This window comes from Geospiza fortis, unplaced genomic scaffold, assembly GCF_000277835.1.
Source record: "Geospiza fortis unplaced genomic scaffold, GeoFor_1.0 scaffold391, whole genome shotgun sequence".
Classification (NCBI taxonomy): Eukaryota; Metazoa; Chordata; class Aves; order Passeriformes; family Thraupidae; genus Geospiza; species Geospiza fortis.
The window spans coordinates 142,639-155,846 of record NW_005054472.1 but is presented as its reverse complement, the minus strand read 5'-3'; the positions used below and the strand labels follow the sequence as shown (position 1 = coordinate 155,846).

The 13,208-nt window shown below is 54.0% G+C and overlaps 1 protein-coding gene across 1 annotated transcript in view; it reads left to right on the top strand.

Moving 5' to 3' along the window:
- SLC45A3 (solute carrier family 45 member 3) overlaps window positions 1-13,208 on the top strand; it is a 27,892-nt gene that overhangs the window by 6,723 nt on the left and 7,961 nt on the right. Inside the window, 4 exon segments of the mRNA XM_031062888.1 lie at window positions 7,153-7,440; window positions 11,555-11,919; window positions 12,617-13,203; window positions 13,206-13,208. The exon segment at window positions 13,206-13,208 is cut by the window's right edge and continues 223 nt beyond it. Coding sequence (XP_030918748.1) covers window positions 11,772-11,919; window positions 12,617-13,203; window positions 13,206-13,208 — 738 coding nt within the window. The 5' untranslated portion in view covers window positions 7,153-7,440; window positions 11,555-11,771.

Below are 13,208 nucleotides of genomic sequence, written 5' to 3'. Positions count from 1 at the left end.
AGAAATTAACTATTTCCTAACCACAAAACCCCATAAGCATTTCTCGGCCTGTCAGCTTTAGCCGCACCATGCTGCAGATTCTATTCCCTGCCGTTTGCACACAGATTCACTCTGTGTGTGCCTTCTGTCAGGCCCTAAGGGCTCTGCCCAAGCCCATTTCCCAGAGCGGAGCCTTTGGGCTGTCCCTGTGCTGGCACAGCCAGCGTGGCCCAGGAAGGTGCTGGGTGCCAGCCCCAGGTGCCCTGGCCGTGCGCCCAGGGCGCTCTGCAGGAATATCAGAGATCTCCGGGCCTCATTTGTGGCTCTCTGAACTTTACCCCAGCAAACAATGGCAAGAGGCAGCCTGGCACGGAGAGAAAATCCTGTTCCTGCTCAGTGCTCGCTGCACAAACTTCCATTCCTGTTTTTAACAGCAAACAGGGAGAAATTTCAGCTCTCGGAGCTCCTTCCTGCCTGTCCCCCTCGTGCCCTGTGCCACAGAACCCCTCAGCAGCTCTGCAAAATCCAGGCAGCTTTGAACTTGAACCCCATGCCTAATTAGTAAAAAAAGCTAATAATTTATTTAGGGCTGATGTTCTTTCCAGGCCTCAAAATACAAGTGAGGCTCCTGTTTGGGTGGGGAGTGAGGGGGTGGTAAAAATGCCTCACTCCATCCACCTCCTGGAGAAATGGCAGCTTCGAGCCTTGCTTTTTTTATTTTTATTTTTATTTTTAGATTTGGTTTTGGTTTGGGTTTTTTTTTTCTTTTTAAAGTGGAAAATTTCCCTTCCAGATATTCCTCACTGCTCTGTTTATTCTGGTGAATGTCAAACCCCTGCATGTTGTGAGTCCGTAGCACATTAAACTGATAGTGAGAAGGGAGAAAGCCAAAAGCTTCTTAAGTTCTCCATCAAGCCCTTCCAGTGAAACTTATCTGCCTCAGGAAATAAAAATCTGATTGCCCCTTATCTTTGCAATTATCAGGCCAAAAAAAAAAAAAAATTGTGGAATCTGCCGTTTTCAGGCCCAGGCCCTGGTGGCTGCTCTGTCACGATAAGGAAAAGTCTCCCAGTGATCTGAGGCCCCTCATTAACCCCCAGGGGTTGATGATGTGCTGCAGGCAGGAGGCAGGGCCTGGGCAGAGCCAGGCACGTGAAACTGCTTTTTTTTTTACAGCTCTGAGATGTGGATTTTGCCCTTAAAACAGCCCAGAAAATTCCCATTATTGCCTGCACACCTCCCCCTCTGATGTGACATTGGCATAAAAACTCCTCTCCATGGCCAGAGGGGTGACTGGGAGGGTGAAAATGAGTGAGGGGACAAGGAAATCTCACAGCGACTCCCAGTTTGAAATATTTAGAGAGTTTTGCTTCGTTCCCTGTGCCCATTGCCATGCCAGGGGCACCGGGGGGGTGCTCAGGGCCCTGCTCTCCCAGCTGTCCTGGGGCTGTTCCTCACCCTGCAAAGGCTCTTTTGTCTGCCTCAAAGCCACGACCTCATTTTACAGACAGAAAACAGAGAGGGAGAAACCCCCCCAACCTGCCAGGGGAGGTCAGAGGGCCGCCTGAGGGATCTGTTAGCAGGGACACAAATAACTGGGGCTGTGGGGCACAAAACTGCCCTGGGGAGATGGCCTGAGCAGCCTGTAAGGGCCCTGGTTGTGTGTCCTGGGCTCCAAGTGCCTCTTTTGAGGAGGAGCACGAGGTCAGGCTCCCAAAATTTGCAGCCAGAGGGGTTCTGGAAGATGTGTGGAGTTTGGGTTGTTCCCTTTTTTCTCCTCAGTTAAAAAGCTCCTGGCCAAAGCAGGATGGGATGGAGAGAGTTCGGGTGCATGAAACTGCGATGTTCAGTTTTGGGTGCTGGTGGCTCCTGGAAATGTGTGCCTGGAGCATGTGTGGAGTTTGGATTGTTCTTTTTCCTGAGGAAAAAACTCAGTTCAAAGCAGGGATGTTGGAGTTCAGTTTTGGGTGCTGGTTGCCCCTGGAAATGTGTGCCTGGAGCATGTGTGGAGTTTGGGTTATTCCCTTTTTTTTTCCTGAGGAAAAAAGCTCCTGGCAAAAGCAGGATGGGATGGCTGGAGTTCAGTTTTGGAGTTCAGTTTTGGGTGCTGGTGGCTCCTGGAGGTGTGTGTCTGGAGCATGTGTGGAGTTTGGGTTATTCCCTTTTTTTTTCCTGAGGAAAAAAGCTCCTGGCAAAAGCAGGATGGGATGGCTGGAGTTCAGTTTTGGGTGCTGGTGGCTCCTGCTGGGGTGAAATTTGTCTGACCCCCTGTGTGGGCACAGTTTGGGGTCAGGGACACCCCTCATCCCTCCTGAAACTCCCCCATTTGCTCCTGAGCTGCTCAGGGCTTGGATTTGCAGCCTCGTGTGCTTTGCTCTGACACCAGAACTGTCCTTCCCCTGACAGTTTTTGCTCGAAAGCCCCCTGGGTTTTGCTCAGACACCAGGACTGTCCTTCCCACCCCAAAGCCACTCCTGAGACTGCTCTGGCTGGCCCTGTGACTGTCATTTTCCAGATAAAGCCAGAAGTGATGTGGCAGAGCTCCTGGAGCTGTCTGGAGCCAGAGCTGCCTGCAGAGGGGTCAGCTGTCCCCTCACACAGCACTTCTGCTCCGGCTGCAAACACCACGTTCCAGTTTCACTTCCCATTTTCCCAGCCATGTGAGCAGACAGGAGGGCTCACAAGAGCAGAGCACGGAGGGCTGCTGGCTGCTCCCCGTGGCAGATGGGGAAATGCTTCTGTCTCACTCAGCACTGGTGGTTTTTTAACTCAGGGGTTTTGTGTCGGGGTGCTCGGTGCTGAGCTGGCCCCTGGGGCCACGGGGGTGCTCTGAGTGCCACCAGCCCTGCTCTTCTCTTGGCCTAGCTTGTTGGGGTAAGCACTCTGTGACCCCTGTTTGTGATCCCACTTTGTGATCCCAGCTCCAGTTTGTTGGGGTAGGCACTTGGTGACCCCTGTTAATCCCAGTTGCAGTTTGTTGGGGTGACCCCAGTTTGTGACCCCAGTTTGTGATCCCTGTTTTTGATCCCAGTTTCTGATCCCAGTTTCTGATCCCTGTTTGTGATCCCAGCTCCAGCTTGTTGGGGTAAGCACTCTTGTGACCCCTATTTGGGATCTGAGTTTGTGACTTGAGTTTGTGATTCCCCGTTCCAGTTTGTTGGGGTAAGCACTCTGTGATCCCTGTTTGTGATCCCTGTTTGTGATCCCAGCTCCAGCTTGTTGGGGTAAGCACTCTGTGACCCCTATTTGGGATCTGAGTTTGTGATCCCTGTTTGTGATTCCCACCTCCAGTTTGTTGGGATAAGAAGCACTGGGCGATCCCTGTTTGTGATCCCGGTTTGTGATCCTTGATTGTGATCCCTGTTTGTGATTCCCAGCTCCATTCTGTTGGGGTGATCCCAGTTTGTGATCCCAGCTCCAGTTTGTTGGGGTAAGCACTCTGTGATCCCTATTTGGGATCTGAGTTTGTGATCCCAGTTTGTGATCCCAGTTTGTGATCCCAGCCCCAGTTTGCTGGGGGCTCACCTCTTCTGAGGCTGCATCCACGGGGCCATCAGGGCTCAGCAAACCCATCCCAGCACCCCAAATTCCCTCTCAGTGGCTGCTGGTGTGCCCAGCCAGCCTTGCAGGGCTGGATCAGCTGCAGATGGCTGGGGGCACCAGGAGATCTCAGAGCAGCTCCCAGTTTAAAATATTTAGATGAAAAATTTCATATTTAGCTGCGGGCTCTGGGGAAGGGGAGGTCTGAGGCACCTGTTGGGGTTGCAGCCCTGGGGAGGCCGCTGCCCTTTTTAAGTGTCCATCTCTTTTTCCTTGCTCCTCACTTGCCGGGATCCCCTTCACAACCAGCCCATTGTGCTGGGGGCTCCAGCAGCTGGGTGGAGTGTTTCAGGCTCAAGTGTAATTTCAGTGCTTTTAAAAGCTTTTGGAGGGCTTTTTTCTTCTTCTTTTTTTTTTTTTCTTTCCCCTGAAGAGGACAGCAACGCCAACAAGGGATAATTTGATGGATTACTCTGCAGGGCTGAGGGGCTCTCCTTAATCCCCTTTGTGGGGCTGCTGGAGGAGACGCAGAGCAGAAGCCCCCAGCCCCAGGCAGAGAAAAGGCAGCTCAGCAGGGTGGGTTTCACACTCTGACACATAAATACAGGCCCTGGTCATGTGGTGCTGGATATAATCTGTGCCCGTCCCCACTCTGAGGAGAAGGGGGCACCTGGAGGGGGCTGGTTTTTTCCCCCTTTCCAGTTTAATTTACATTTTGATTCTTCTTCTTGAAAAAAAAAAAAGAAAAAAAATAATAATAAGCAGAGAAGAAAGGCCTGTGGGGGGAGAGGTTGGTTTGGATCAAGTGCCAGGGGTGATGGGCACAGTCTTTAAGCGGCAGAAATGAGTGAAAAGCAGAAGCGGAGATCATCTCATTTCCCCTCCTGCTCCGGAACGGGGGCTCCTCTCATGAATAAAAGCAAGAGCTGGGGTCGTGCAGCAGCACAACAAAGCTGGGGCTCTGCTGTGCAGTCAGCCAAGCTTGTCTGAGGGCTGGAGCTGCTGCAGCAGCCCTGACGCCGGCGCAGGGGAGCGTGACCACGAGGGCTGAGCCTCTCAGAGCTGAAATGCTGCTGATTTTGGGGGTGCCGAGGAGCCTGGGAGGTTTTGCTTGATGGATTTGGTGAGGAGATGCCAGTCCTGAGTGGGTACAATGCTGCCAGACCCTGCTGTGCACCAGCACAAATCCCAGCCCAGGCTGGAGATCCCTTTGCAGCTGAGCTGGGCTTTACTGAAGCTTTTCAGCCCAGCAGCCCTGACCTGAACTCAGCTTTGGGGAGCTCCTCATGAGGTGAGGCTGAGGATGAGGTGAGGCTGAGGATGAGGTGAGGCTGAGGCTCATCCCAGCAGCCCTGGCCCTGCTGGCTGCAGGACTCGGGGTGCCCAGCTCCAGCTGTTCTCATTTCCAGTTCAGCTCAGTTCCAGCTGTGCCCATCTCCAGCAGTGCCCATCTCCAGCTGTGCCCATCTCCAGCAGTGCCCAGCTCCAACAGTGCCCAGCTCCAGTTGTTCCCAGCTCCAGTTGTTCCCACTCCAGTTGTTCCCACTCCAGTTATGCCCAGTTCAAGCTGTTCCCAGTTCCAGCTGTTCCCACCTCCATTATTCCCAGTTCCAGCTGTGCTCATCTCCAGCTGTTCCCATTCCAGCTGTTCCCAGTTCCAGCTGTGCCCATCTCCTGCCCCTGCCCCTGGCATGGATGCAGCCCAAGGGCAAAGCCCAGCCAGGAGCAGGGAGCTGCTGGCCCTGGCACAGACCTGCTGTGGCCCTGGGCTCGTGTCTGTGCCCCAGAGAGCTCCAGCAGTGCCAGCCTGGCCTCTGCTGAGCCAGTGACCCCCTCAGGCTCAGAGGGCTCTGTTTGAAGGAGGAGGAGGAGGAGGATGAGGAGGAGGATGAGGCCTGGCTGGAGCTGGCTGCTCTTTGCTGGGAGGAAGGCTCCTGGCAGGAGCAGTTCCTGTGCCACAGGAGGGTGCAGGCACAGAGGCTCTGGGATGAGCTTAGGACATCCTTGAAGTGTGAGATCTGAGGGTGAAGGGCAGGACAGAGCTCCCTCCAGCCTGCCAGCATTCCCCCTGGGCTGTGCATTCCCAAAGGGAGATGCCCTCAGCTGTGTGCCTGTGCCAGGGAACCCTCTGTGCCCTAAAGGGCTCAGGGTTTTAGCCCTGGAAGCAGCAGGATCCCCTTGTGTGGGGGTGCAGAGGTTCCAGTGAGGCGGGAGAGTGGAGCCGTCCCCCAAATCCAGGGGTGTCCCTGGGGAGGCTGGAGCTGCCACCAGGAATGGCCCTTTGTGACCCCCGTGGCCTGAGGGATCCTGGCTGCCGGGCCCTGCCCTGGGAGACGAGGGAGGGAATCCCAAACCCTGCTCTGGAGGGGATTTCCAGGCTGCTGCTGCTGCTCTGTCCCCAAGAATGGAGCCCCGGGGCTCAAAGGAAACGCGGGGTTAATTCCCAGAGCCCGAATCCATCCCCTCCCCGAGCTGTGAATGGGGTCAAGGAGATTTGGGAGGGGAGGAGGGCCGGGGACGGGGTCAGGAGAGGTCAGGTGAGTGTTCCATTCCATGCCAGGAGCCTGCCAGAGCTATTCTCCATGGTGCATTTCCCATTCAGCAGCACTGAATGGACACTGATAGCTGTGAAAGGCCCTGGCTGCTCCTGAGCTCTCTCCCCCTGGAGCTCTCTGCCACCCTTTCTTCCAAAGGGCTTCAGGGAATTCATAAAGAGCCCCTCAGGAGGTTGGAAATGGAATGGTGGGGTTGTGAGTGGGAGCTGTTTGCCTGCCCCTGTCTCTGGGTGCCAAACCTGGGCAGGGAGGGTGAGGAGTGAATCACCTGGGCTGGAGCAGTCCCACCTCAGCCAAGGGATTTCCTTTCCTATGGGAATAAAGCAGCCCGGACAGGGCAGAAATAATTAATAATGGTCTTGGTTTGGAAAGACAGGAGTCTGCTAAGGAAGGCAGGAGGCTCCCCTGAAATGGAGAATGTGAACCCTCCCCACCCCTCTGAATTGCTGTAAATTTTAAATTAAGGGGCTCTTAGGCAAAAATGTGGGAGCAGGAAACAACAGTTCTTTAATAGGGAAAGGGAAAAAAATTATAAAATAAATAATGCAGTAACCAAACCAACACTGCCAGAGTCAGAACCCAAGCTGACACCCTGTGGGTCAGGGTGCTGGCAGCAGTCCCATTGGAATTGTGGCTCAGCCCTCCTGCAGTGTCAGGGGTGGTTCTGCTGGAGCAGGGATCCTGGAGAAGAGTGCAGTCTCTGCCTCTGGAGATCCAGGGGAAGAGGCAGCTGCTGTTCCTCTGGGCAATCCAGTGCAGAAGCCGTGCTGGTGCTCCAGAATCTCCAGATTCTATCCGGGTAGGAATGCTTGGCTCCTCCCTCTGGGCTCACATCTCCCAATGGGATGCTGTAGTTCTTATCAGCCATGCAGGGACATCCAATAGCTGTTATCAGCAGGTGTCCCCTTCTGAGGGAGGTGTGAATGTGGTCACTCAAAGAGAGAGATAAGGCAAACTGCCCACTTGGCATACAGATGGTAATTGAAAACATCTTGCATTGCAATCTTCAACAATAACAAAATTATCAAATGGTTTGGGGGTTGGGAGGGATCTTAAATCTCATTTTGTTCACATGCAGGGACACCTTCCACTATCCCTGGCTGCTGCAAACTGGGCTTGGACACTTGCAGGAATGGAGCAGCCACATTTTCTCTGGGAAACCTGTTCCAGTGCCTCAGCATCCTCACCCTGAACCAAATTCCCTGCTGCCTGGTCGCTGCTGTTTGTTGGGCTGCACAACCACTGCACATCAAAGCCTACAAAGCCACATCCAGCATCATCCCTTGGTCCCTCTGCACCAGTAGCAGAGATTATGGAGTAGCAGGACATGGATTCTCCCAGGAATAAATGAGTTTTTCTCTGCCAGGTAAGTACACCCACATTTTATTTTTAAAATCACTCTTCACTCTAAGCTCTGCTGAGATGTAATTTCCCTGTGTTGGGAAGATTTAGGCAGAGGAAAGGTTTCTTTTGTGTGTGTCCATCAATGCCCAGCACATCCACCTTTTCCAGGTGTTTGGGGTTGGTTTTTTTTCCGAAAATCTTCCCTGGCTTCATCTTCTCGTCTGCCTTTGTCCAGCAAAGCTTTGCTCCTGCCCTGGACCCGCCCTCCTACCTGGCTGCCAGGTGAGGCAGCTGATCTGCTGATCTCTGCAGGGAAAGGGCAGGGGAAAATGGGTTTGGAAGCTTTAAAAGCACACCAGAGAGCCATGGGTTTGGAGATTTTGGGGTTTTTAAAAAGAGAAACATGGCTTTGAGATGGTTTGGGTTTTTTAAAAGAGAGCCATAGGTTTGGAGATGTTTGGATTTTTTGAAAGAAAACTGTGGGTTTGAGATGGTTTGGGTTTTTAAAAGAGAGCCATGGCTTTGGAGATGTTTGGGTTTTTTGAAAGAAAACTATGAGTTTGAGATGGTTTGGGTTTTTTGAAGAAAGCCATGGCTTTGGAGATTATTTGGGTTTTTTAAAAGCAAACCAGAGAGCCATGGCTTTGGAGATGTTTGGATTTTTTAAAAGAGAGCTGTGGGTCTGGAGATGGTTTGGGTTTTTTAAAGAAAGCCATGGCTTTGGAGATGGTTTGGGTTTTTCAGAAGAAAGCCATGGCTTTGGAGATGTTTGGGGTTTTTTAGAAGAAACCCTGGGTTTGAGATGTTTGTCTGTCCCAGGGGAGGGAAGAGGAGCAGCAGCAGCTGATGTCTGTCCCAAGGCACGCCAGCTCTGCGAGCAGCTGTGGGACAGCCCCACATGTGGCTCCCTTCTGCTCCCAAGTGCAGGAAACCTCAAAAAAATCCCTTTTTGGGAACTGCTCAAGGTGCTCCTTGAGGAGGAAAGGACAAACCCTGTTCCTGCTGTGGGGATTTGGGGAAATGAGGCTGGAGGGCGAGAAGTGCCACTGCCACTGCACCAGCTGTCCCCATGGGGCTGGGGAAGGTCCCCAGATCCCCTCTGGGATGGGCAATGCTGCTGTTCCACCAGGGTGTCCCAGCTGGGGATGGATTTTCCTGACTCCTTCCAGCTGCAAAGTCCACAAATTCCCCTGGGAAAGGTTGGATTGGGGGTTTGAGGAGAGGGTGTTTTGTCTTGCTGCTGCTGGGGCTGTCACTGCAGGGCCAGCAAAGCTGCAGGGACATCTTGCTGCCTTTAAAAACAAAATACCAACCCCACGTCCTAAATCGCTGCTGAAACACCAGCAGATCAGCAAAGGAGGGTGATACATGTGAATTTCAGGTGTTGTTTTATTTTTTTTTTTTTAATGGCAAAATTCAGGTGCGAGCCCAGAGCTGGGGTTTCCTCAGGGCAGCACCTTTGAGGGGTTGCCAGCAGTGTTTGCTCAGCCTCAGCGAGGGGCTGGGGCACAGGAGTGGCACGGTGACAATAACAGTGCTGTTATCAGCGCAGAGGGAGGGCCCTGGAACCAAACCTGTGCTGGGTTCCACCTCTGCTGCCCTGCCAGCACTGCAGCAGCTTCTGCTCAGAGCCTGGGCTGGGCTGCAGGGAGCACCTGCAGGTGAGTCCTGGCTCCCCGGGCCTCCCAAACCTCCCAAATCTCCTTTTCCCAGCCCCTGTCCTCCCAAATCAACCACCTGCAGGTGAGTCCTGGCTCCCTGAGCCCCCCAAATCTCCCTGAGCCCCCCAAATCTCCCTGAGCATCCCAAATCTCCCTGAGCTTCCCAAATCTCCTTTTCCCAGCCCCTGTCCTCCCAAATCAACCCCCTGCAGGTGAGTCCTGGTTCCCTGAGCCCCCCAAATCTCCTTTTCCCAGTCCCTGTTAGGTGAGTCCTGGCTCCCCGGGCCTCCCAAACCTCCCAAATCTCCTTTTCCCAGCCCCTGTCCTCCCAAATCAACCACCTGCAGGTGAGTCCTGGTTCCCTGAGCCCCCCAAATCTCCTTTTCCCAGCCCCTGTCCTCCCAAATCAGCAATTCAGGTGATTTCCCCACCCAGCACATTTCCCTGTCTCTATTCTGTGGAAAATTAAAAAAAAAAAATTAAAAGAGGGATGAATGGTGTTGGGATGAAGTTCATCACGTGCTGCAGTTGGGATTTCTCATCTCTGGCTGTTGGTGATTGTTGCTTCAGGGATTTGTTTTCTCCTCGAAGGGTGTGGAGGGGGAGGAGAGCTCTGTTCCTACCTGCAGATAAGAAATCCAGCTCTGCCTCCACACTGGAACTCTCGGGCAGGTGGACAGATCCCTGCTGCCTCCCCAGAGCTCTGTCACAGCAGCAAAAGGGAAAAAAACCCCAATTTTTAATCGGTGTGAGGCATCTCTCACTTGATGTTTGGGGTTTCTTTTGGGATAACTCCCCCTGTCCGAGCTCTCCACACCAGAGCACAGCAGGCAGTGGGCATCACATCCCCCTTTAGGTCTGAGTGCCTCGGTTCATTTTTCCTTGTGACTCTGGGAGCTGCTGGAGCTGAAATTCCTCATCGTGGGGCTGGGCTGCAGCTGGGCTCCCCCCTGACACATCCTGTGTGGAGCCACATCTGAGCAAGGTGGGCTGGAGGGATGCTCAGCCCTGCCCGGGCTGCCTTTGAAGCTGCTTCTGGTGATTAAAACAAAACCATTCCCCCTCTGTTTGCTGTTTGACCTCGGGCAAGGCGTTTCAGTGTTGAAAGGAGGGATCTCTGTGACAGTTGAGGGGAGTGAACGGTCCCCAGAGGACAATAATTGTTATTTATTGAGTGGCACTGGCAGCCTGAGCTCAGGATTGGCATTTCTCCACAGAGAGAGAGTGATGGAGTGATGGCTGAGCCTCACCCCACCCTGCCAGCCTCCCCTGACACAAGGAGAGAGAGAAAAGTGACAGAACTCTCCCTGGTGTACCTGCCTGCGCACACCTGTGTGGTTTTGGAGGGCTCGGGGAGCACTGACCTCACCTCCCCGAGGTGTTTTTAGCAAATTTTGCTGGGCTGGGTGCTGGGGAGCTTGGGGGGTTTCTGTCCCTGTCCCCATCCCGTGGCCTCTCCCCTCTGGAGAGAAGGGAGCAGTTACAGGGCAAATAAATGACTCAGTCTAATGAGTAAGATAATTGCCGTTTGCTCTTAGATGAGGCTAAAGTGGGTCAGGTTTGTTTGTGAAACTCCACGGAGGCACTGAATGTTCTCTGTGCCCCATCCTGGGGCTGGGGATGGGATTTGGGTGAAATCAGCTCCCCCAGAGCCTGGGAGCAGCACAGAGGTGTCCTGGTCACCAGGCAGGGATGGGATTTGGAGTTGGTTTTTTTGCCCTGGCTTCAGCGTCTCCTTTGTCCAGCAAAGCTTTGTTCCTGCCCTGGACCCGCCCCCCTACCTGGCTGCCAGGTGAGGCAGCCTCTGGGAGCTGATCTGCTGCTTCTCTGCAGGGAAAGGGCAGCAAAAATTAGGTTTGGAAGCTTTAAAAACAAATCAGAGAGCCGTGGGTTTGGAGATGATTTGGGTTTTTTTAAAATAAAGCCGTGGATTTGGAGATGGGAGCCTGGGAGCAGCACAGGGGTGTCCTGGTCACCAGGCAGGGCTGTGGTGGCCTCTGGGGATGACCCTGTGTGGCTGCAGGCACTCCCTGATCCCTGGAGGGCTCTTGAGTGATTTCCCTGTGAGAGGAGACCCCAAATCCTTTATGTCTCTGCCATCTGCACGAGGTGCCCAGACAGGACAGAGAGGTCATCGATCCTCCAGGGCAGGATTGGGTTTTTCCCAGACTCTGTCTCACCTGTCTCACAAACCCTTGGGGACAAACCTGCCAGGGATGGAGCTTTCATCCTTCCACCTCTCCCAGTCCCTCCTCACCCTGCTGGGATGGGGACTGCCCTTTTCAGTGGTGACACATCCCCACAAACCCTTGGGGACAAACCTGGCAGGGATGGAGGTTTCATCCTTCCACCTCCCCTGGGCCCTCCCCAGCCTGTTGGGATGGGGACTGTCCCTTTCAGCAGTGACACATCCATGGTTTTACCCCACAAACCCTTGGAGATAAACCTGGGGTGTGTTTAACTCTCTCCCCACAGACCCCAGCCTGTGAGCAGGAGGGGCAGCCTGCAGTGGATCCCTCACCAGAAGAGGAAGAGGAAGAGACGGTTCCTTCGCCGTTGATAAAATGGGAAGCAGCATCTCCCCAGCAGCCCGGCACGGGAAGCTCCAATCCTTGCCCGGGGGGCATCCCTGGGAGCTCTGCAGCTGGCAGGACACAGCCCTGGGGCACTGAGGGGCCGGGCTGGGGACAGCATGTCCTTGCAGAGCCGCAGGACCCAGCTGCTGCTGGTCAACTCGCTCACCTTCGGGCTGGAGGTGTGCCTGGCCGCTGGCATCACCTACGTGCCGCCGCTGCTGCTGGAGGTGGGCGTGGAGGAGAAGTTCATGACCATGGTTTTGGGTAGGCAGCTTTTGTCACCTCTCTGAGGGAGATTTTGTTGCCTCTCTGAGGGAGGGATGGTTTGGGGGTTAAGGACTGGTGGAGAGGAAAGGATATTTTGAGGTTGGGGACAGAGGGAAGTGTAGCCATGATGTTTTCTGAAAAATCCTTTCCTTAGGATTTTTCCTCCTGAAAAGCTGAGGCCTGAGGAACAAAATGTAAGCAACGGTTATTTGCTGCTGTGGGCTGCCACAGTGGAACGCAACAGGTGCATCTGTGATTGGTCTTATGCAGTTGTTTCTAATTATCGGTCTCATGCAGTTTGTTTCTAATTAATGGCCAATCACAGAATGCAACAGGTAGATCCGTGATTGGTCTCATGCGGTTGTTTCTAATTAATGGCCAATGTAGTTGTTTCTAATTAATGGCAAATCACAGATCCACCTGTTGCATTCCACAGCAGCAGATAACCATTGTTTACATTTTGTTCCTGAGGCCTCTCAGCTTCTCAGGAGAAAAAAATCCTAAGGAAAGGCTTTTTCAGAAAATATAATGGCTACAGGGAAGGATGTTTCTGGTTTTTTTGTTGAACCTTGCAGTCTGGAGGGCAGGCAGAGGGGCTGTGACCCACTGCAACCTCCCAAACCGACAAAACACCCCTTTTAGGAGTGCACACAGAGCAGCTGTGTCCCTGTAACACCCCGTGTCTCTTTCCCAGGGATAGGCCCCGTGCTTGGGCTGCTTTTTGTGCCTCTCATCGGCTCAGCCAGCGACCACTGGCACAGCAGCTACGGCCGCAGGAGACCTTTCATCTGGGCCCTGTGCCTGGGCGTGCTGCTCAGCCTTTTTGTCATCCCCCACGCCAGCAGCCTGGCCAGCCTGTGTGCCCTCAACCCCCGGCCCCTGGAGATCGCCTTCCTCATCGTGGGCATCGGCCTGCTGGATTTCTGTGGGCAGGTGTCCTTCACCCCTCTGGAGGCCCTGCTCTCTGACCTCTTCCAGGAGCCGGACAACTGCCGCCAGGCCTTCTCCATGTACGCCTTCATGGTCAGCCTGGGGGGCTGCATTGGATACCTGCTGCCCGCCATCGACTGGGCCTTCCTGGCGCCCTACCTGGGCAGCCAGCAGAGCTGCCTCTTCACCCTGCTGGCCCTCATCTTCCTCGGCTGTGTGCTGGCCACGCTGTTTGTGACAGAGGAGGCGGCCACGCAGGGGGATCTCCTGGACGGGCCGGCGCTCAAGGAGGTGTCCCCAAAGCCACCAAAGCCACCGAAGGCGTCCCTGTGGTGCTGCTGCTGCTGCTGGCCGGG